At 40.9% G+C, this 25,998-nt stretch overlaps 1 protein-coding gene across 1 annotated transcript in view; it reads left to right on the top strand.

The window, feature by feature from the left end:
- The window catches only part of LOC136858101 (zinc finger protein OZF), a 96,788-nt gene that overhangs the window by 20,310 nt on the left and 50,480 nt on the right, over positions 1-25,998 (top strand). Inside the window, exon 2 of the mRNA XM_068228436.1 lies at positions 19,061-19,214. Within this exon, the coding sequence (XP_068084537.1) occupies positions 19,065-19,214 (150 nt within the window). The 5' untranslated portion in view covers positions 19,061-19,064. The remainder of the gene's footprint in view (positions 1-19,060; positions 19,215-25,998) is intronic.

Here is a 25,998-nt window from a genome sequence, read left to right as displayed (position 1 = left end):
CCTATTAGGATCTAGAAATCTCACCCAGTTTCCTGCATACCCACTCCATAGCCTCATTTAAATCCCCAATCACCTTCCAGTCAATATCCCTCCTATAGAGTATTCCACTCATAACAATCTCTGCTTCCTTAAACTCCACCGGAGCTGCATTTACCAGATCTCACACATCCCTAACTATGTTTTTACTTATACCTGCTTGTCTTGCGTTGTTAGTACCAACCTCCTTCTCTTCTACTTTCAACATCTGCTTTAACCTAATTACTGGATAACACTCTATCCTGGTTCCCTTTCCTTCACATACTTTCCCCACATGTCTAACAATGGAATTCCCCATGGCCAGAGCCTCAACTCTACCCGCCTAATTCGATCCCCTCCCCTCCTGGTCAGTCATATCTTTCCTGACAGCCGCAGTAGTTACTTCTTCCTCCCTTTTCTCCCTCCCATGACCATGTTCCACCTGTCTTTTCCTATCCATTACACCACATTTCCCTTTCCTACCTTTTCCCTCCCTCCTACTTCCACACTTCTCAGCAACAGTTCCCTGTTCCTCATTTTCCCTCGGTTGTTCTACCTGCAGTGACTCGTACCGATTTCTCACAAACACGTGTCCTGAATTATGATCCTTAATGGAGCCCTTAGCCTGCAATCTCCTTCCCCTTAAAACATTAGATCACCTGTTTTCTAGAGTTTCCCCTTTCCTTCCCATCCCCCTTTTACACGTACTTTGTTCTGTACGTTTTTTGAGAGAGGCATCCTTTCCTTCCTGTCCTCTGAGAGAATCCTAATTATCTCCCTCAAACTCTCCAACTCCTCCTTCATACTCCTTAATGCGTGGCCACACCCACAGTTCCTACACTTGCACTCCTTAGTCATACTTTACTGATTAATGAAGCTGCCTCTGTGGGTCCGTGGTAGAGTGTCGGCCTCCGGATCCCAAGATAGCGGGTTCAAACCCGGCAGAGGTAGTCGGATTTTTGAAGGGCGGAAAAAAGTCCATTCGACACTCCATGTCGTACGATGTTGGCATGTAAAAGATCTCTGGTGATACATTTGGTATTTACCCGACAAAATTAATTAAATCTCAGCCATAGACGCCCAAGAGAGATCCGGTTTACTCTAGGTCCGCTAGATGGCAGACAGAGTAAACCGGAACGTCGAAATTGACGAGCAGACAGCCAGATGGCGTCAAATCGAAATGTCTGCAAACGGTAGCTGAGGCCATACGATGATTATTATTATTATTATTACTGATTAATGAAAAGGAAACAAAAAATAATATAACTAATATCGTGCGAAATAAACATGAAAAGAAATAAATATTGTCTAGGATAGTTCACAAAGATCCCACGACATGATATCGGTGATTAATATAGGCTACTACCGCACTACAATACTACTTAGTTGTTCGAATGTTTCCTACAGTACCCTAACAGGATGAAAATTGCTGTTAATTACTGAAAACAGAAAATAATACACAAGATTTACACAATTCTAAACTGCATTTAAATCTACACTAATTACTACAACAGAATTCTAGTAAGAGATTTACTACATATACCACATAATTATACTATACTACACAAATATTTAACAGTAATAGAATAAACACAGTAATTTCTAATAAGATACTATAATACACTACAATAATTTTACACTACGGTACGTTCAGACTACGTTCATATACTACAATAATTTTAAACTACGTTCAGACGCATTTTAATTACAACAGGTTATTAGTAAGCACAAACAGAAAGGAAATTACAGTTAGAGTTTGAAATTCGCAAGACTACTCAGAATAATAGAATCTGGCCTGATATAATAAGTTACACAATTAAATCGTAAGGTGTTGTATAATTTAATGATAAATCAGTTTATCCTAGAAAGGGTTTTACCAATAACAAGACAAAGATTTTAAATCTGGTAGTTTGATAGTCGATTTTAATGGGCCTACGCTTAAGTGGAATACAACAGAACAAACAGTAACAAGAAACATTGATACGTGAAAGAGCTATGATAATTTTACATGCACTTTATCTAGGAGAATAAGATGCTTAGAGCAGAATTTGAAAGCATTACACTAAACATCATTTTACCAATACGTAACAAACATACTGAGCGAGTTGGCCGTGCGGCTAGAGTCGCGCAGTTGTGAACTTGCTTTCGGAATACAATGGGTTCGAACCCCACTGTCGGCTACCCTGAAGATGATTTTCCGTGGTTTCCCATTTTCACGTCAGGCGAATGCTGGGGCTGTACCTTTATTAAGCCACGGTCGTTTGCTTCCCACTCCTACACATATCCCATCGTAGCTAAAAGACATATCTGTATTTGTCCCGGCATTTGCCTAGAAGTGAAAATGGGAAACCACACACAAAATCTTTATCAGGGCAGCCGACGACGGGGCTCGAATCCACTTCTCGGACTCAGAGCTCTTGGTGCCATAGCCGTAGCGCGCTGACACGTTCGGCCACTCCGCTCCGTCTTCTCATCCTAATATCAACTTCAATTGTTCTCCTAGTACAACAATATTTAAAAATTCGCTTGCATTTCTAGGTCACTCGTCGTCTTAAAATTCACAAGTATCGATGAAATATCTATAGTAGGTCGTGAGAACAGGTAACATCCTTCACAATAACGTTGAATGTGCTCACATCGTGAAAGCCTGAAAATTATCTACCTTAACTTTTTCACACTAACGTTTAAACGCTTCCTCGCCACTCTGTGGCAATTGCTGTTCACGTTCTTTAGAATACTTTCTTCCTCGATGTAAATTAATGTTTTTATGCGAAGGCTGATTTTCGAGTATGGTTAAATAAATCTCAGGTGACAATTTAAGATATTTCCTAAAAATGCGAAAAACACGGGAAAAATATATTTGCGGACAATGATGCACACGACAGCTTCATTAACTATAGTAAAATTCGTGCGATGAATGCACGGAATAAATTTCTCTCGAAGACCTTATTCTTCGATGAGGGCAAAAATACCTGAAGAATTGCCGATTTTGGACTTACAGAGATGTACACAACACGATCAATCCATGCTAACCTGATATATGTACACCACATTCTACCGAGCTCGATAGCTGCGTCGCTTAAGTGCGGCCAGTGTCCAGTATTCGGGAAATAGTGAATTCGAATCACACTGTCGGCAGTCATGAAAATGCTTTTCCGTTGTTTCCCGTTTTTACACCAGGCAAATGCTGGGGCTGTACCTTTATTACTGTTACGCTGTTTCCTTCCCACTCCTAGCCCTTTCCTGTCCCATCGTCGCCGTAAGACCTATCTGTGTCGGTGCGACGTAAAGCAACTTGTAAACAAACAAACAAACAAACAAACAAACAAACAAACAAAGAACCACTATAATATATAATAACACTCAAACACAATGATAAACGAACAATTAACGTATGAAGTACTACGTGCAAACGCAAAATAATTAATTAAACATCCACGTAAAAGCACATAGCGACTCAAATACGTCTTTATCATTATTGAAAATCACGAAATACGATAACAAGCAGACTCAAAATAACAATTACTTTAAACTCGTATTCGCGATCACATTGAACTTGTGAGTTCACGGTCACATTGCCGCTAATCGAAGCAGGCCTTACGATCTGAGTATTGTAGTAGGACTTGTGTCAAAGATAGATCCTGCATTCCCTAAACGGAGAGGCTAAATTTAAAAAATACCACAAAGCAAAAACAACGATTAATTGGGTCATTTTACTTCTATAGTGACGACATTAAGTTTATTTTAAGGAAATTGTTATAATATTTTATAGTAAACGCTTTGTAAGGTACGGTAATTTGAATATATTTCGTCACAAAATTCCATTAAATAATGTTCACAAGTACGGTATTACATCAACTTTACTATGTACAGTTACATATTAGCAGGTTACATAAATCAACATTTGACTCGTTTTACATATCCAGCCTTCGTGGTTTTGGTTAAAAGAGATCTTCATAATTTATATCGCTTTTCTTATGGATGTTTGCTAATGCAAGACCATTAAACCGTTCTCTCCCATTGTGCTGTTAGGTTTTTAGCTTACGTAGGGCCGAGAAACTTCTCTCTCTAGAGGCTGTTGTGACTCGCAGGGTGGCAAACATTTGTAGCAATAGTCTAATATTGGGAAAGAGCTAATATATGTACCATATTTTGTCCTTCTATTTTCTTCTGGATGAGACGTTGTCCAGTTATCTCTCCGTAGTGATATTTCTGCTCTCAGTTCAACACTTCTTGATTGAAAGCCTTTCAGACATCTCTGCTGCTTTAATAATTTCTTAGAAAAATTACTGGGAGTAAGCCCTTCTAAAGGGGCCACTTTGTTAACATTATCACGAAGGCGTTATTCTATCTAGCTTGTTAAGGGGTCGACAGCAGGCAAGAAAACTAACTTTCTGAAGTATTTCTCAGGATCCCTAGTTGACACATTCATTTGCCTGTCACAAAGACATGGGACACGGATTTCTTCACCCATTTCATCAGTATTTTTTCCTCATTAAATTCAACATTCCTATTACGGCACCAATGTAGCCTAAGTCAATGCAGATGACATGTATCGTTTTAGGATCTTGCAAGAACTCGCTTAATTTCATAGTATGGACCAAACAGTGAACAACAGTTTCCAAACCAATGATAAATTCACTTCCTTTAAAAGCCGCGCCAAAGGGAACAACTTTACTTAACACCCTCACTATCTGGATCATCTTCTATTTGTTTAAGAAATCTTACAACATGTAACATTAGCTCTTGAAATATAATATCTTGAAAGTTTAAACCAAGTTTGTATAACTCATTGACAATGCAGATTTTTATATCTACTTCAGCCCCAAAATATAATTAACATTACACTCTGAAAGTGTTTGCAAGTGCTTCTAGACACTAGAAAGTAAATCAATAATTATTAATTTCTCAATCAAATTCAAAATAATAATTGAAAGTTCCCATCCATCAGGTACCGGTATATTGAGGTGACGCCATCTAGACTGCCAGCGTGATAATTTCGACGTTCCGTTCTACTCAGCCAGATCGCAGTTGTGAACTAAAATTCTATTGGGTGACCTATTGCTTAATTTTTAATTAATTATGTTCAGTTGACACCAAATGTATCACCAGAGACCTTTGAGAGGTCAACGTCGTACTACATGGAAGGGCAAGGACTATAAAAATGTCTTTGTACCCTTCAGCCACACCCTCCCCATCTATCACTACATAAATCAGTGATGCAAGCAATACCTTAGTGAAATATTCATGGGGAACAATATTTGAGGCCGGGATCGTGTCGACTGGGCAAGGCACATACATAACCCTGAGCTGAAAACCCCCCCTTGTAATCAGGCAACAAGGGCAAGACTACACCTATTTGAAATAAAAGAAGAAATTGTTTAAACCAGGGGATTTATTAAATAAATATGAGAGGAAAAAAATTAAACCAAGAAAAGAAAATCACACAAAATAAATAGGGAAATTAATCGTAATACTCATGGACATACCTTGTTCTTTTTCACATAGTTGAAACATGGTGTGAACTCAAGCTATTACTCTTCAAAAAAAGTATCGATACGTAATTTAAAATGCTCACTGCCTCTCAACACATCACTCTTACATTGCCAGCAGCTTCCTTTCCATCGTTAACAATTCAGCCAGGTCGCTTGTTTTACCAGGATACACATATCCAAGGCACTGCACCATATATTACATTAGGCAACTAACAATGAGAAACGTTAGCACAACAATAAGCCGTGCCCGAGAACAAAAGGCAGATAAGAATAACGACAAATGAGACTGAGCACAGCCTCCATGGACCAATCAAAGCCAAGACAGATCCAAAGAATACAATAGGTACGCTCATGCGCAAATTGAAACCAACATGGCGGGTACTCAAGCCGAGCATCAGCCATGAATAATAAATAAATATAGCTCTGCGCTGAAAACCAAACAAGGCGCAGAATTTGAAAGACAAATACAACAGGTCGATCGGCATATCACCCTTTTCTCCCCCACACATCCGAACGCACATGCATACTACATTCACGCACACACAATGAGGGTATCGGGAAAATAAAACACGAACGGCCGTTCAAATTTCGTAGTCAAATACAAACCATAAATTATGACTCCACGGTCATTATCAGCGGGTCTCACGTACTCAAACGTTTGCGTGCGGCGTGCAATTACACATAAGGTCAGAATTGAACATTACTTTATTCACATCACTGGCATGTTGCGCCTTGTACAACCTGGATTGGCATCTCCTGCGGTCGAGACAAGGGGCACATCATGAGGATCACGCAGTAATAAAGCACGCAGTGCACCAAATCATAACCACAGAGACCCTTTCTCAATTATCACAACAAGACCACAAACAGATTCATTCAAAGCACATCGTACGACGGAGCGGAAAGATGTATGCCATCGACCGTAACATACGGGAATAACTCGACACCAAATTTAAATATAAACTAACTATCACGTACCTGTGATTATCAATGGTAAAATGGAATAGCAGTTAGCGTGAAAGGTCCAGGCTTGTACACATTAAAATAATATTTAAAGCATAAAAAGGCCACACCAAACATAGCGGCAGCCATTGTTAGTATCTGCCCCACATAGAACAGAAGAAGAACGCCACAGAGTAAAAATTATCGCTCAACAAAACGAACGACCTCACAGATAAAACCATAGCGTGTGCTGCTCCCTACTGGACGTCATTAGACTGACACACAAAACTGAAGGAAGCCATTTACATAATTAAATGTCAAATCGTGGAACATGCGATAAGCATGGTTCAAATATCCAGCGGCACCGCCTTTTAAAATGCTCCGAAACTCGTTGATCAGACGAGTGGACGCATTTTAAAAGAGGTCCATGACTTAAAACTGCGAGCGCGCGCCCACTTAACCTAGGTACTTATGAACTACTTATATCTAGAATTATTTACAGACACACGAAATTTACAAGAACAGTCACCACATTATACAGTTTAAATAAGACAGTTTACCTCACGGGAGGTCCGTATTAGCTTGTCACGTGCAACGCTGACTTACATCAGTCCATTATTACACTGTTTCTTTCGCGCACTCAGGTTAAATCTAGGCATTCAAAAAGTCAAGGCGGTTGGGTATAATATTTCCATGCACTCAGGGATCTGGATGTGAATTCAGTTCAACTCCAGCAATTCGAACCACTTCCCTTTTTTTCTATTTCCTTTCTTTCCTTTCCTTCATTTCCGTTCTCATTCATGAAACACGATTTTTACCTGAAAGAAAAGGCATGTTAGAAAATTGGGAATTCGTTAAGGACAAGGTTGATATACACCACTACAGATACGTAAGATATGGAAATATACGATGTTTACTGGCTTCTTTGATGGTAAGCCTTTACCATCGAGACGTGAGTTTCGCTCACCCTCTTACTTACTACGTCTTCCAGTTCTACTGTCACAGGTCCCAGGAATCTGGTTACCGTTTTAGGCTGAGACCACTTAGAACATAATTTGGCCGTGACTTGATTTGCCGCTGAGCTCAATGGAAAAACTTTCACTACGACCAAGTCTCCAACTTCCAGCTTTACTCTCTTTCTGTTTCGATTGTACCTCTTGGCCACACGGTCTCGAGCCATGGTTAACTGAGTCACTGCTTCCTTCCATTTGGCCTCTACGTCCATCGTCCTGGACGGTTTGGACAGATACTCTATATTCCACTTCAATTGCAGTGGGTCGACGAGATCTCTACCTAGAAATAGAGCAGCCGGGGCTTGCCGGTGCGACTCATGTACACTGCTGTTGAATGCTAAAACAAAGAAATCAAGATTACAGTCCCAGCTGGTCAGCGCTGTGAAAGGCCGTCAAACAAGCTTTGAGATTTCGATGGAACCTTTCGACGTGCGAGGGTTTGGGATAGTGAGGGCTTAAAAACACATGCTTGATTCCCCACCCAAAGCATAAGTGTCGGAGCTTACGACAGTTAAAGGTGGACGCATTGTCGGTCACTATCGTTTTAGGGGGTCCGTAAATTCCAAAAATGTGCCGGGATAGGAAGTGCACAACGTTGTTCGAATTTATCTTGCGCACGGGAAATAGCCAAACAAATTTTGAAAATGCGTCAACGACGGACAAGATCCCAACGTTGCCACTCTTGGACTTGGTGAGGGGGCCAAAATAGTCAATGAATAACCTTTCCCCGGGGCATGTCGCTATGTCAGCAGAATGGGGTCCAACGAGAGAAGACTGCGCGGGTTTAGCCCTCTGGCAAACATCGCAACTTCTTACATACTCCAAAACATCTCTTTTCAAGTTAGGCCAGAAGTAGTCGCGAGAGATTCGATTTAAAGTCTTATATTGACCTAAATGAGCGCCCAGATAGGAGTCGTGATAAAACTGAAGTAGCATGTGCCTCAATTTCAAGGGTACGTAAATTCTGTCACTACCATTTTTCCGACTTCGACGTGATAACAATCCTCTCTTAACACTATACGACTCGTCTTCGAGAGAGCCATCCGCGATTCGTTTCAACAACTCACGACACTCGGAGTCGTCCTTCTGGTGTTCGGAGATATCCGTGAAGGACCATGGGAAATTTTGCAAAATACTAATGGTGTTATCTTCTTCGGTTGGGACACGGTCTTCCTCAAGTTCGACCTCACTCTCCTTCACTCCCTCGAACATGCGCGACAAGCAGTCGGCTACAACATTGTCCTTTCCACGGACATGTACGACAGTAAATTTGTACGCAGATAATCGGAGAATCCATCTGGCGGTTCGACCAAGTCTTTTCACATTAGCGCTCATCCAGGAGAGAGCTTGATTGTCCGTGTGGATGTAAAATGGCGGTGTTCAAGATACGAGCGAAACTTTTCGACACCCAAAACTACTTCTAGGCATTCTTTTTCGTAAATGGAATACCTCAGTTCAGCTCCATGTAGTAGTTTACTGAAGTACGCGACGAGGACTAGCTTACCCTGCTCATCGTCTTGATTGAGCACCGCGGACACAGCGAGCTCGCTGGAGTCGCATTGCAAGATGAAATCGCGGGAAAAATCCGGACTATGCAATACAGGGGCTTCACAGAGTGCCTGTTTCAATTGTTCGAAGGCCTGGGTTTGATCATGGCTCCAGACAAAGCGACAACCTTTTCTTTTTAGCAGGTTTAAAGGGGCCGATATCTGAGAGAAATTTTTGATGAACTGGCTGTAAAATCCTACCATACCAAGAAATCTTCGCACACCGCGAACGTTTTTGGGCGGGGGAAAATCTTTGATGCACTTAACCCGGTCAGGGTTTACAGCGATGCCAGAGTCAGATACAACGTGGCCTAGAAAATTTAGCCGTTTGGTACAAAGAGAGACCTTCTTTGGGTTGATCGTGAAGCCGTGCTTGCACAACCGACTGAGAACTTCGCGAAGATGGGCCAGGTGCTCGTCAAAGCTGGGCGAAAAGATCAGAAAATCGTCCAAAATATTAAATACACAGGAAAATTTGAGGTCACCGAAAATTGAGTCCATCACGCGGCTAAGCGCTTGTCCTCCCACAGAAATGCCCATCGGGACTTTATTGAATTCGAACAATCCAAACGGAGTGGCGAAGGCAGTACAGGGGCGACTTTTAAGGTCCAAGGGGATCTGATAATATGCGGAATTGAAGTCAAATACCGTGAAGTACTTGGCGCCATGAAAATGCTGGAAGGCACTTTCGATGGTGGGTAATGGGAAGCTGTCGAAGACAATGTTCTTGTTGACCTTTCTGTAGTCTATCACGAATCTTAGTTTGCCGTCCTTTTTAGGGATTAGGAAGGCGGGACTAAAGGGGGACTTGGAGTGACTGATGACCTTGTTATCTAGCAGGTCGTTGACATATTCCCTCATAGCGGACAACTTCGGGGGCGAACAACTGAACGGAGGGGACCTCACAGGAGTGTCATCTTTGAGTTCGATGCCGTATGAGAAATTCTTAGCACACCCAAGCTTATCGGCCAAGACGTCGGAAAACTCCTCTAACAGGCAGTTCAACATGAGATTTTGGTTTTCGCTGAGCTCACATGAGGCATTGATAAGAAGAGGTTCCGTCAGGGCGGACACAGTGGGACGCTGAAATGGTGTCTCAAAGGGGTAACTGACATCAGATTTAAAGCGAAAGGCAAAGGATCGATTAATGAAATCGAGGGACAAGCCGGTAGCCAACATAAAATCGGTGCCTAGTATGATCGGCGCGGACAGGTTGGGCACAACATGAAACGTCCAATCTCACGACAAACCATGTATCTTGATATGGCACTTGGTTCTACCAACGGGACACACCTCACGACCATCGACAGACACGTACTTTCTCGGGTTCTCACTTTCAGGAAGATACTCTAATTTCATAGAAAGCACTAGAGATTTGTCTACAAGAGAAATACACGAGCCGGTATCCAACAAGCCATACAATACACGAGACCCAATATAAACTTTGGCCCATGGGGTAGATGACGGAGGGCCCCAGATCCTTTTATTGAGACCGACCTTAGGCGCCAACGGCGGGCCATCACGCCGGCGCGCCTCTAGTTTCCCTGCTGAGGGTTACAACGAGGACATACGCGCGCTGTGACACCAACAAGACCACACTGAGAATACTTTGCAGGGGGCCTGGACCAACAGTTCATCGAGAGGTGACCTGATTTACCACAATTCCAGCACGACTTGACTCTACCACCCTTTACAGGAACCGTTTTGGATGGTTGGGTTGCATTGACATAAAGCGGGGGCGGATTTTGAGGGCTGGACCTGCGTTCGGGGCTACGGACGAGACGAGACGGGGGAGGGGAGGTACCAAAACTAACAGATTTGTTGGGCGTACGACAAGCGACGTCAGGAAAAGAGCACTCGGATGGAATGGGAGGCGGACGGTATTGTTTGTTTTGGCTAACTACGCCCTCGAATTCGCGACCCAGGTTGATGATGTCGTCGACGCTCTGAACTAGAGACCGTTTAATGTGTAGCTTGTAATCGGGGGCAAGATTTCTATAGAATTGGTCGAAAATCTCGTCTTCGGGCATCTTAACATTCATGCGGATAAATAACGTCAAAATCCCAGTGGCATAGTCGTCGATGCTTTCACCTACACATTGCGTTCTACGGAAGATTTCCTGCTTCAGACAGTAGTCCATATCAGATACCCCGAATCGCTCCTTTATGCTGCTGGCGAATTCACTCCACGTTATGATACTCCCTTTAATAAGCCTATACCATTTTAGAGCCGGCCCTTCTAGCATTCCCGGGATGACGGGCACAAACAAATCGAGAGGTAACGAGCTACACTCAGCTATGTCCTCAATTCGCTCCAAAAATTCATTTACACTGGAGGTTTTCCCTTCACCAGAGAAATTTAACCTCCATTTTCTCACAATTTCAAACACGGGGTTCACTTCGGCATGACGGTCGGAACTGGGCCTAGGAGAAGGGGAAGTTAATCGCTTACGATTTTCGTCAGGAATACGATTACGAAAGGTAATGACATTGTTATCGTCAGGGCATGAATTACAGCGGTTGCTTCCCGCGGACGAAGCATGGAGTTCATTTGTCCCTTGCTCCATTTCGCTTTCCGGGTTAGGCATGTCGCTAGTAACACTATCGTTACGATTATTTATTTCTACAGCCTTCTGATTATCCATATCGCAACCCAAGTTTCAAAGGTTTGAACACGAGATACATACACAATATAACAACAATGGATTTGAATTGAACAATGCACATAAATTATAGATCACACTTAAAATTAGGGCCAGAGACTAACTGAATCATGAGATTAAATTAAAGCGACCAGAACTGACTTCGAATGGGTTTCCAGCTCTACCTCGTCCGATTTCCTTTCAGAGGAGGTATCCCAGTCGAGCACGCTTCTGCTACCATTTACTCAGCCACACCCTTCCCATCTATCACTACATAAATCAGTGTTCCAAGCAATACCTTAGTGAAATATTCGTGGGGAACAATATTTGAGGCCCGGATCGTGTCGACTGGGCAAGGCACATAGATAACCCTGAGCTGAAAACCCCCTTGTAATCAGGCAACAAGGGCAAGACTACATCTATTTGAAATAAAAGAAGAAATTGTTTAAACCAGGGGATTTATTAAATAAATATGAGAGAAAAAATTAAACCAAGAAAAGAAAATCACACAAAATAAATAGGGAAATTAATCGTAATACTCATGGACATACCTTGTTCTTTTTCACATAGTTGAAACATGGTGTGGACTCAAGCTATTACTCTTCAAAAAAATATTGATACGTAATTTAAAATGCTCACTGCCTCTCAACACATCACTCTTACATTGCCAGCAGCTTCCTTTCCATCGTTAACAATTCAACCAGGTCGCTTGTTTTACCAGGATACACATATCCAAGGCACTGCACCATATATTACATCAGGCAACTAACAATGAGAAACGTTAGCACAACAATAAGCCGTGCCGGAGAACAAAAGGCAGATAAGAATAACGACAAATGAGACTGAGCACAGCCTCCATGGACCAATCAAAGCCAAGACAGATCCAAAGAATACAATAGGTACGCTCATGCGCAAATTGAAACCAACATGGCGGGTACTCAAGCCGAGCATCAGCCATGAATAATAAATAAATATAGCTCTGCGCTGAAAACCAAACAAGGCGCAGAATTTGAAAGACAAATACAACAGGTCGATCGGCATATCACCCTTTTCTCCCCCACACATCCGAACTCACATGCATACCACATTCACGCACACACAATGAGGGTATCGGGAAAATAAAACACGAACGGCCGTTCAGATTTAGTAGTCAAATACAAACCATAAATTATGACTCCACGGTCATTATCAGCGGGTCTCACGTACTCAAACGTTTGCGTGCGGCGTGCAATTACACATAAGGTCAGAATTGAACATTACTTTATTCACATCACTGGCATGTTGCGGCTTGTACAACCTGGATTGGCATCTCCTGCGGTCGAGACAAGGGGCACATCATGAGGATCACGCAGTAATAAAGCACGCAGTGCACCAAATCATAACCACAGAGACCCTTTCTCAATTATCACAACAAGACCACAAACAGATTCATTCAAAGCACATCGTACGACGGAGCGGAAAGATGTATGCCATCGACCGTAACATACGGGAATAACTCGACACCAAATTTAAATATAAACCAACAATCACGTACCTGTGATTATCAATGGTAAAATGGAATAACAGTTAGCGTGAAAGCTCCAGGCTTGTACACATTAAAATAATATTTAAAGCATAAAAAGGCCACACTAAACATAGCGGCAGCCACTGTTAGTATCTGCCCCACATAGAACAGAAGAAGAACTGCACAGAGTAAAAATTATTGCTCAGCAAAACGAACGTCCTCACAGATAAAAACATAGCGTGTGCTGCTCCCTACTGGACGTCATTAGACTGACACACAAAACTGAAGGAAGCCATTTACATAATTAAATGTCAAATCGTGGAACATGCGATAAGCATGGTTCACCCTTCAGCAATCCGTTGCCGTCCGATCAGTGTGAGAAATGTGCGAGGGCTACCTGCCTAAGGCCGGAGTAGGTTAAACAAATTATCCAAATTGTAACGATGAACAGTAGGACAATGTCTGGATGCAGCCGCGAGTGGTACAATGACTGGACGCAGCCGCGAGTTGGGTGAATCACTCAAGGTACGGTGGGTAGACATTGCCTGTATCCAGCAGACAAAGTGGAAAGGTGCAGAAATCTGTGATATTGGTGAAGGATACAAGCTCTTACATTGCGGCACATCCTGCCAAAATTGCATGGCAATTGCCGTCTCCGACAGATTGTGTGGTAACATCACCTACATCGACCGTATACACGATTGCTTGATTGGCATCTGAGTTGTCATCGGGTCAACAATAATACACATAATCTCTTGTTATGCACCAAAGGTAGGATGCCCATTAGAAGAACAAGATGGATTTTAGACAGAACTTCAGTCACATATCCACTCTATTGATTCCGGTGAACACATCTTAATCTGTGCAGTTCCCAACAGCCATGTTAGCTAACCAAGGGATGGTTTTCAATGAGTGCATAGTGGATTCATGTTTCGTGTGTGTAATGAAGCTAGTGAACGTGCCTTGAAATGGTACTTGACGAAAGTAAATACGTTCTTCCAGAAACCCCTTTCCTGCATTATCACATACAGCAGTGGTCAACGCATGTTGCAGATCGATTACTGGGTGGAAAAAAGAAGGATCTGAGGCTAGTAATAGACTGAAAACTTGTACCATCAGACAAAATCGCTCCTCAGCATAGAATTTTGGTTCTTGAATTTCAACTTCACCTTCGCCCATCTGTCTGACCTGTCACCGCCACAGAATGCATAAAGTAGTGGAAGCTTCATGTCAAAGCAACAGTGCTAATGGACACAGTCTTTCTCCTCCTGAATAATGACTGTCTTGTGGAGGATACATGGGCTCTTCTTGCTGCACAGATTCAATCGAGTGCAGAAGAAATGGTAGGACTAACAAAACTACGTTTAGTGGACAAATAGGTCTGGTGGTGGAATGACAAGGTCCAGTGTGCAGTAAAGTCAAGAAAATCACCAGCAAAAACTGACACCCTCCTCGTCCACTAGGGAACTCAAATATTTCACCAAACGAACAGTAGCAACTGCCAAGGGCAATTACTTTCGTGTTTTCTATGAATAATTAGATTAAATCGGGGGAGACAATGCTATCTATAGGATCACCAGATCTCGTCATCGTGCCACTGAAGATATTTGTCATGTTATCCACATCAAGGACATCATGGACAGCTCCTTCAAAACCCAGCACATATGCGTACACACTGGCACGAACATTTGATAGTAATTTGTAATGAGGAATTTCCACTTTCGACTATCCCCACAGCCAACCCAATGGAGAGTGCATTTCCACCCACCACGTGTGCCGAGATTGCCATCCGCGCAATGAAAATCATCAAAGCAACTGGACCTGGTAACATCCCTGTTGAAGTTCAGAAGGAGATGGGCAATGTGAAACTGAGTTTCTACCAAAATTCTTCAAAAAATGCATTGAAGGCAATGACATACCATCCACTTGGTAGAGAAGTATCACCCACCGTTCCACATCCCTCAGCCCCAACGTAGGCTACACTATGCCTCCCTTATCTTGCTCCTCCCATCTACAACTCAGCTCTATTCTATTTCTCTGCTTATGCTTTTTCAACTTCTGCAATGATTCATCTTGAAAACAAATGAACATCTCAACGCTTTCCCATCAACATTATTCTGTTCACACTTGTTTCAGTTGAACTGAATTCGAGAAGATTCTTCAAGTGCTAGTATTTTAACTGTTACCCCTGGTCTTTTGTGAAGTGCATTTTCCATATTGGAATAAAACTTTGTGAATTTACGCAATACGTGTGGTCATGATGAGTGTTTAACATTCTACTCTACTTGTCTTGCACGGAATTTCAACAACACATGCTTGCTTCATAAATTTTATCTATAATTCATGTCTTGCCTAACTTCAGTGTTTATGACTGATGGTCTCTAGCAAGATCGAAACTAGTTTAATCAAATATATGTAACTTTTTCTAGGTTACAATAAATAGAATTGAATAGGTGGAAACCTTTTAGCTTTTGCCTTATATTAGGATTCAGTGGCGAAAGCTCTACTGGTAATCTAATGAAGTACGGGGTTGGGTGAGGGAGTCTCAACTAAAATCGAGGAAGAGGCTTTTCATGCATGTCCGAGGGGATGATTAATGAATAAATAGAATATCACTAGAATGAAAGGAATATCGGGAAACCGGAGATCCCGGCGAAGCCTGTCCGATCTCCGCTTTATACAGCACAAATGTTACATGCAGTCACCAGGCTTCAACCCAGGACTAGTGTTAAAGACTGATATCTCACCGTTTTAGGCAGGAAAGGGCCACCACAGTAATAAAAATAAACAGTGTCATTTGAACAATCGAATCACATCTCATAATTAAATTAATTAAAACCTTACTTAGGCGATACATATTAAATCTAGTTTGACCTTCTTCAGTTTTATTTAGCGGAATTGCTACAGTTAGTGAGTCTCAACAAACCTATAAAACAATAATAATATTCAAAGGTCAATAAGAATTTCCTTCCAGTATGGAAACTTACAAAAATGTTTCCAATTCTTTCAAAATGTTTAAACAGTTTTTGACAGTACCCATTTATAGAAAACAGGTATATTTGAATTGTAATATACTCTATATTATATTTTAAATTTTGAGCCATATTAGTCATTTAGTGTCTCGAAAATAAGAAAATAGAAAATAAAATATGAGAATGGAAACAAATAATAAAAGCAGGCGAGTTTGCAGTTTTACATGAGGGAAATCTTATGATCATTAGTCGTGTGACCAATAGTGTTACGACCGACGAAACAACATATCGGACGTACATAGCAAGGTCCATTTCAATAGGCGCAAAAATACAATTTTGAAACAATTCAGATGGAGGACTAGACTGCCCTAAACGGGGAGACACAACACATCACTCAGAAGGTGATTCAAATATTTATTACATATGAATAAACACCCTACTGCCGGTCGCCATGTTCAGTCTGTCTATATTAATGGACGCAGCAGCACGTTGCCAACTGTGACAAATGACGAATGAACTGCGGCAAGCGAGTTGCCAACACAAAAGCCGCGACAGTTAGTTTTATGTGCAATCCGAACCAAAGGAACGTGGTTGTATGTTTCGAAAATCTCATATGCTCATACTTTCGGGAGGTGGGTTTGAGTGCTTTGTGTATTATCGTATCACTCTAGACACTGATGCTCTCTTTTATCTTTTAACATTTCTGTAAATTTAAATTTGTCTATTTTCATCTGAAGATTTGTGTAGGTGGGGGATTTCCCCATTTCCTCCCCCGTAGATCTGCCCCTGCCCCAAAGGAAAAGAGCATGATTTATTCTGGGTGATTTCCATAAATATTTCCATTACAAAAGTATTGCAAATTGTGGGTTGGGAATACTTGGGAGCAAGGAGACGAGGTGCTTGAATAAGCAGTATGTTCTGAGCTGTCAGTGGAGAGATGGTGTAGAATGCCCTCAAACGAATAAGCTTGAGTGGAAGACAAAGTTTGAATTCAAGAGGACTAACTAGGGTAAATATTCGCTTGTAGGAAGCGGAATTAAGGATTGGAATATTTATGACAGGTAATGTTCGATAAATGAAGTTAATTGAAATCATTTAAGAAAATATTAAATAAACAGTTGATAGGGAATCTGCCACTTGGGCAATAGCTCTAAATACAGAGAAATGATGACTGAAATTGAACACCATCAATCCTTGTTCTTCTTCTTAGGATGACGTCTCCCTACGAAGGTTGGCGATTGAATTGATTGTGATAATTCGCGAAACAGTGGCTCGAAATATTTTGATGGAAGTTTGTCCATACCAACGGCGAAAATCTTTAAGCCATGAATTTCCCTGTCTCCCCACATACCATTTTCCTTCAATACTCTCCTTGATGATGAGTTGGAGAATTTCATATCGTTCACTTTTCACGATGTGGCCGATATACCTGAGCTTTCATTCCTTTATAATTATTAGAAGCTCTTTTTTTCGTATCTAACAAGTTGAGGACTTGGTCTTCTTTTCTGCCCAGGATATTCGAAGCATTCTTTGTACAAGTACATTTCGAAGGCTTCAATGCGTCTCTCTAGCAAAGGACTGAGCATCCAGCTTTCAAAACCATACAGAAAGGCAGGGAAAACATAGCATTGCAACATGAGACCTTGGAGCTGAAGGTTGAGATCTCTATTGGTGAATACGGTCCTCAAACGTTGAACACATTTTTGCCTTACCCAATCCTGGATAAGATTTCATTCTTGGGACCACAATGCTCAGTCACTACCATAGTCCCAAGGTATTTGAAGGGTGACATTTGCCGAACAACTGTGAAGTTAATGTGCAGGGAGGCCTGCTTAGGTATTTTCGAATATACAGTTAGCTTGGTCTTACCAATATTCATGAACAGACCAAATGCTGCACGGGATCCTTACAATGTTATTAATAATAATTTGAAGATCAGCAAGGTTACTGGTTAACACAACGGTATCACAGTTTCCATGATATATCGCACTACTATGTTTTAAAAGAGATTGGAAATTCACTTTTTGCTACTGAATGATGCAACATACCTCCGTACTTTCAAGCACTCATCAAATATTCTACCCCACATGTCCTTAACTGTAGTAATCAGACAGACATGGAAAATGATTTCAGTGAGGTATAGCACGCCGATGTTTTATGAGATTCGTCAGTTCTCTTTTCCTCTCCTATCAGATTACCAATAATTTTCTTGCTCTGTGCTTAGACCAAGCTATTACCATTTTACTGATACTTCCTCGTTTCAGATGTCATCAAGGGTCTTGCAAACTCCATGATGTAAAGGAAGATAATGCATGCATGGAATTACAAAAGCAACGTCCTCTTTTCGGTGCTGTGGTGATGAAGTACAGTATCACAACGAGCTGAGGGTACAAAGATTATTGCCATGCGAACAGTGACTTTGTTGTTAATATGTGTGTGATGCTAATGAGCCACATGATCTTGATGATCAAATTCTGTTGTGAAGGCTGGAATGGGATGCACTAAGCTTTCTGGAACATTTGAGTAGAGATGGGTTGAAAACTCAAATCATCTTCTAAGTGGTTATCCGTGATTTTGCATCTCAACTCCACGCAAATCCCAAGATGGTACCTTAATCTATCATAATTCATTGGCTCCTTCGAAATACCAGTCTCTCCCTTCCTGATTACCATCCTTGAAGAAGGCCTCCACTTGATCTGTCTGGCACTGCCATATAGGCAAAGGACCGATTACCTTCTCCCTAATAATATCCAAGCATGCCATGCTTCTGGATTTAAGTGTAATAACTGTTGCATTTTTAGGTGCCTATCTGTATGAATATCTTGCAAAGAGGTGTTGTACGCATGGTTTAAATAAATCATATTTTAGACATTATATTGATAATTGAATACTTTTCAAATACTGTATTTTGCAATCATTTGCCTTTGTAGGGCCATGGATGAAGTTGCCAAGACTGCATATGAAAGGTCTGGAAACATGGAAGGAACCCTTTGTTCTACGGAAGGAATTTTTACGTCTAAGGATCTAAATCCTTCGTCACGTAGGGAGTTAGTTACTGTTAAATGTGAACCTGATATTCCTATGGTAAGTTTATAAATCAGTGTTTATGTTATCATGCATCCCAACAGTTCTATTTTAAATTCAGTGTCATACTTTGGGTACTACAATATTGGAAATCCAAAAGACAAAATAATTTAAGCATCTTGCACATCTGACACAATTTAACCATCTACAAAATTTGAAAGCAACGGGGGACAAGAAAGCACTTTTATTTCTGAGTGCAAAGACTGATATTGTAGTCCAGGTGCTACATCTCTCTCCGCTGGACCTTCCTCATGCGGCTTCTTGGTGAATGTCCCATGGGTTCAGGTGCAGAGGGGATCGGTGTGCTAAGTTTAAGTCCAGCAGTTCGCCACTGCTAATGAGGAAGAGAAAGTGGTAGAAAGAGAAGGTATTATCTTTGCTTCTTGTTCAAGGACAGAGTCGAAGTTTACCGGAAGTCTTCAATCTGACTCAATTTACCCATTTGTTACTGTACCATGTGTTTGTTGTTTGCATGTACAGATCATGTTACTGATTGTTTCTAGTTGAAAATTATTGTATTTAAGTGGCATGATTGTTCTCAGAACAATTTTAGTTTATTTGAAGTTATAGTATATAACGCGGCTGTGACCATATGGTGTTACGTATGAAATGCCTGAACCTTGGGTAATTAAAAAGTTACTGGATAAAACATTCTTGCAACTAAAGTAAAAAGATAAATTGCCAGTACTGTTACAGTAGTTAAAAACGGCAAATCTACCCCATGTCCTCCTCAGTTACAGCATGTGCAGAAGGAGAAATACAAGAATCTTTACAAAAGGTATTTCAGTGCAAATAAGTATGAAATTATTTGTGGTTATGTGGCTCATGTGAACTTAACAAACTTTATTGTTGGCCATGCTTATTGTCTGCAACTGAGAAAACACCCTGGAATAAGACAGGTTTTGCAAGTTTAGTTTCAGACAAACATCAGCCATATACGAGTTGAATCATGGCTAAGAAATGATATAATGGATGCAGAAATTTTCTCACGGAACTGGAGGTGTATCGTAGAGATAGGATAGGAATGGTAGGAGGGGGAGTATTCATTCTCGTGAAAGAAGGATTTTTAAGCTACGAGGAAGTTAGAGATGACAAAAACGAAAATTTAGGGGTAAGGCTCATCTCTAAAGATAATAGGTAATTTGATGTCTTTGGAGTGTACAGACCAGGAAGGGGTAGTGCAGATGCTGATTCAGAATTATTTCATAAGATAATCAGCTGTGTGGGAAACGATAAGGAGAGGAACGTGATTGTAATGGGTGATCTCAATTTACCAAATATCAATTGGGAAGGTAATGCGAACGACAGGAAGCATGGCCAACAAACGGCAAATAAGTTAATATGGGAAGTGGGCCTGATTCAGAAAGTGATGGAACCAACTAGAGGGAAGAATATTCTGGATGTGGTGCTGGTAAAACCAGATGAGCTCTATAGAGAAACCGAAATAATAGATGTTATTAGTGATCACGAAGCTGTTTTTTGTGGTAATTAAAAATAAATGTGAAAGAAAGGAAGAGATTAAATTTAGGACTATTAGACAGTACCATATGGCTGATAAAACAGGCATGAGGGAGTTTTTAATAACTATGATCGGTGGGAAACGGTAAATAAAAATGTAAACAGACTCTGGGATGGGTTTAACGCAATTGTTGAGGAATGTGAAAATAGGTTTGTATCTTTAAGGTGGTAAGGAATGGTAAAGATCCACTATATTATAACAGGGAAGTAAAGCGACTAAAAAGGAGGTGCAGGTTGGAAAGAAATAGTTAGAAATGGCCGTGGAAGTAAGGAGAAATTGAAGGAACTTACTACGAAATTGAATCTAGCAAAGAAGCCAGCTAAGGATAACGTGATGGCAAGCATAATTGGTGGCCATACAGATTTTAGTGAAAAATGGAGGAGTATATATAGGTACTGTACCGGAAACACCGCTACGGGAAAGAAGTTCGAAGTGTGTGTTGAACTTCGCGCGAGGTGGAAGATTGGCAGCCCGCCGAACTCGCTGACGTACTCAGCCGTGACGTAGGCACTTCGAGTGAGCTCCACACAGCCAAGCGTGACCATATATGGTAATGTCCCGGCCCATGTGCAAAAGTCTATTTAACGTTAAAATGTTGTTATTTTGACACTGCCATCGTGGAGGACATCGTAATAGACGCATCCTGTCAAATTCTTAGGAAAATCCACCATGTACTTTAGGAGTTATAGGGTTGGACAATACCCACGTTCTAGATGCTTCGCCACAATCTGGTATAAAAGGAGGGCGATCCGGACTACAGATTCAGTATATGTTACTCCACCGTCTCTGCAACACGGGTGACGGGTGGAGCGATAGGAGCGCGGACCGAACCTATGGTCGGATGAGTCTTTGCATTTCGAGTGTTCGGTTCCAGCGGAGTTGGAACTTTGATTTTCTTCAAGTGCCATGTTAGGATTTGTGTTTCAGTGACTAACTGAAGGAACTTAGAATTTCTCTCGTGAGTGTCGTAACTTTTACAAGTGCTACATTTTAACTCGTATTTTGAACTTGTAGTTTCGTAAACAGACTTTGGGAGCATAGACATTTTTCGAGTGTCTAATTTGGACTTGTGTTTTGCGACAAGCTGTGGAAACATAAAGCTTTTCGTGTGAATGTTACAATTTTCTAAGTACCACATTGAACTTATGTTTCATAACAAACTGTGGAAACTTAGAGTATTTCAGAGTATTATGTTCGAACTTATGTTTCATAACAGATTGTGGAAACATGAAATATTTTTCGAGTGCGGCATCTGGACTTGTGTTTAAACTTGTGTCATCGTAACAGACTGTGAAAACATAGAGTACTCATGCCATATCTGAGTTTGTGTTTTCCTCTCGTGAAGTTCCGAGGGAACATAGAACTTTTCAGTGTCATAATTGAACTTACAATTTATGCTTCGTTATCATTTTTGATGGACAGTTTTAGACTCTTTCCAAGTGCAGTTTTATTTTAATGATCACTTAATTTTGTTTATCGACAGAATAGGACGTTTCCGAGTACCATTCAGTTTACTTAATTTATTACAAACGTGCCAATGTGTCCTGAACTTGCATAAACTGTGCATCTTGTGCTTAATATTGTGCTCTAATCATAAACTGACGAGATCAGTGAATTAAGAACTATGATGACAATGATTAGTGACCCAATAGAACATTCTAGTCTGCCATGCCGATATTAACAAGCTCATGTCATGAACCTGACATTATAAATTACACATTATTTTCTCAAGTATCAATTCGACTAACGTCTAATACAAGGTCAGATATTCAGTTCAATCGTCTTATTTTCAAGTGACAATTTATGAACATTTACGATTCAGCGAGGTGTTTGAATCAAGATTTTAGTAACACTTGGCATATTTCATTTGCAATGAGTGAACGCAATAACTTGAAGGTCAATCTGTTTAACAGTGCTACAAGTAAGTTGAATGCCGTACGGGGAACTTGTGTGTGAATCACGCCTCACCTTTCATCAACATTGTTGTGGGAGATCGAACCCCGGAACGTGTGCGGCTGGAGAATCGAGAATTCTCAAATCCTCGAGAATTTCGAGAAATTCCAGAACTTTGAGAAATTCCAGAACGTCGAGAACTTCACATCCAGGACGGGCGTAGTTCCTGTCCAGGCCGTGCCCAGCAACCACCCCAGAGTCCGGAGATTCCAGCCTGCTACGACGTTTCAACTCAACTTATATGAAAGGTGATATAAATTTGTGTTCAATGAACAATAATATAAGATTATCAAAAAATCTTAAGTTCAATGAATACCCCTCTCTGTACCAACTCCAATGTTTTTATGCCACACCCTCAGAAATAGTCCATGCTCTTCAAGCTAGTGTCAGCGCCTCAAAGACAAACATTTTTTCCTGGTACAGTACTTTAAGGCAGAAACAGGTTCCAAGAAGGACATTCCAGGAATCATTAATGAACAAGGGGAGAGTGTATGCGAGGATCTTCAAAAGGCAGAAGTATTCAGTCAGCAGTATGTAAAGATTGTTGGTTACAAGGATAATGTCCAGATAGAGGAGGTGACTAATACTAAAGAATTATTAAAATTTACCTATGACAGCAATGGCATTTACAGTAAGATATACAACTTGAAAACTAGAAAAGCATCTGGAATTGATAAGGTTTCGGGGTATATACTAAAAACAATGGTTTGGGATATAGTACCATATCTGAAGTACTTGTTTTATTATTGTTTGGTCGGAGCAGCTATACCAGATGAATGGAGAGTTGCTATAGTAACCCCTGTATATAAAGGAAAGGGTGATAGATGTAAAGCTGAAAACTAAAGGCCAGTCAGTTTGACATGCATTGTATGCAAGCTTTGGGAAAGCATTCTTTCTGATTATATGCGAAATTAATAACTGGTTTGATAGAAGGTAGTTTGGGTTTAGGAAAGGTTATTCCACTGATTCCAGCGAGATATAGCAGATATCCTGGATTCAGGAGGTCAATTGGACTGTATTGCGATTGATTTATCTAAGGCATTTGATAGGGTAGATCATGGGAGACTACTGGCAAAAATGAGTGCAATTGGACTTGACAAAAGAGTGACTGAATGGGTGGCTCTGTTTCTAGAAAATAGAACTCAGAGAATTAGAGTAGGCGAAGCTTTATCTGTCCCTGTAATAATTAAAAAGGGAGTTCCTCAATGCAGTATTATTGGAACTTTATCTTTTCTTATATTGTGAGATGGACAGTAGGCAATGGCATGATGATAAACGGGGATAAAAGTCAGGTTGTGAGTTTCACAAATAGGAAAAGTCCTCTCAGTTTTAATTACTCTGTTGATGGGGATTAATTTCCCTTTGGGGATCATTGTAAATACCTAGGTATTAATATAAGGAAATACCTTCATTGGGGTAATCACATAAATGGGTTGTAAATAAGGGGTACAGATCTCTGCACATGGTTATGAGGGTATTTAGGGGTTGTAGTAAGAATGTAAAGGAGAGAGCATATTTGTCTCTGGTGAGATACCAACTAGAGTATGGTTCCAGTGTATGGGACCCTCACCAGGATTACTTGATTCAGGAACTGGTAAAAATCCAAAGAAAAGCAGCTTGATTTGTTCTGGGCGATTTCCGACAAAAGAGTAGCGTTAGAAAAATGTGTTTTTACCGGGCGAGTTGGCCGTTCGGGTAGAGGCGCGCGGCTGTGAGATAGTGGGTTCGAATCCCACAGTCGGCAGCCCTGAAGATGGTTTTCCGTGGTTTCCCATGTTCACACCAGGCAAATGCTGGGGCTGTACCACGGCCGCTTCCTTCCAACTCCTAGGCCTTTCCTATCCCATCGTCGCCATAAGATCTATCTGTGTCGGTGCGACATAAAGCCCCTAGCAAAAAAAGGTTGCAAAGTTTGGGCTGGGAAGACTCGGGAGGAAGGCGACGAGTTGCTCGACTAAGTCAGTTTAGAGATGGCGTGGGAGGACATCAGTGGACGAATACGTGTGGGTGGTGTGTTTAAAAGTAGGAAAGATCACAATATGAAGATAAAGTTGGAATTCAAGAGGACAAATTGGGGCAAATATTTGTTTATAGGAATGGGAGTTAGGGATTGGAATAACTTGCCAAGCGAAATGTTCAATAAATTTCCAATTTCCTTGCAATCATTTAAGAAAAGGCTAGGAAAACAACAGATAGGGAATCTCCCACCTGGGCGACTGCCCTAAATGCAGATCAGTAGTGATTGATTGATTAACTGATTCGAATCCCAGCGTCGTTCATATCTGACACTTTCTGGTGTGAGATCAAGATAAACTGATTGCGATGTCTAAAAGCCAACATGCGCTACCCAGCCTTCAACTCCAGATAAAATTTACAGGGTAATTATTGTTGAATATTCCGAAAGTGATAGATGTACGAGTGGCTATTCTGCGAATGTGGGCGTTTGTTCGTGCCGGCAGTTACCGGTACGATACGGTTAGTGCCTACAGGCGAGGTGTCCGAGAAATACTGCAAAGACGTCAGATAATTCCAAAATTAATTAAAAAGGTCTTTCATAGGTCAGAGAAAACACTTTGCTGCGGTAGATATGAAGTCAAATCAAAAGTAAGACAACGAAGGTAGACAAATTGCAGACCACACATTTGGACCAAAACACCACCTCCGTGAAAACTTGTTACTAAAACTAAGGATCTCGACCAGGAATAGGAAAGCTCTCACGCCTAAAATAATAACTTGTAACATATACCAAAGCCCCACGAGAAGACAACGAGGATAACAAGATCGTCTCACAAAATACCGGTACCCAAAACACGAACAAGACAATATGCCGCCCAAAACCAAATTCTAGCTCGTTGGTAGAGACAATACGCGCCACTTCTGGATTTTAGCCTTGTTAAAATGGGAGACAAGTCGCACGTAGCCCTCCTAGTGGCGTGACCTGAAAATTCGTGCTTAATTCAAATATCAATGGAAATGTATGTACGGAAATGGATAAATAAATTACGTCTAGAAGGAAAGTGTCACTAAGATGTTAAATTCAAAATTGCTAAAACAATTCTGGATAAATGAATGAAGAATTATTTAACAGGTTAATATTTAAAGACTGAAATTAAACATATAATCAAGATGTGAAATGGAATGCTGTGAAAGGGCTTGATCTTTCATTTATGCATTACCGGTACCTTTTTAGCTTTAGCATTCCTGCATGAAAGTTCACGGCAATATTTGTCTTTTTTCTCATTGAAGAGAATTGTATCATCACATTAAAACACTTGTCAACAAAAATATCGGCACATTCCTTACACACGTGAT

Source organism: Anabrus simplex, chromosome 1 (genome assembly GCF_040414725.1).
Source record: "Anabrus simplex isolate iqAnaSimp1 chromosome 1, ASM4041472v1, whole genome shotgun sequence".
Classification (NCBI taxonomy): Eukaryota; Metazoa; Arthropoda; class Insecta; order Orthoptera; family Tettigoniidae; genus Anabrus; species Anabrus simplex.
Note: the sequence above shows the minus strand (reverse complement) of the source record. Positions and strands in the feature narration are given on the sequence as shown.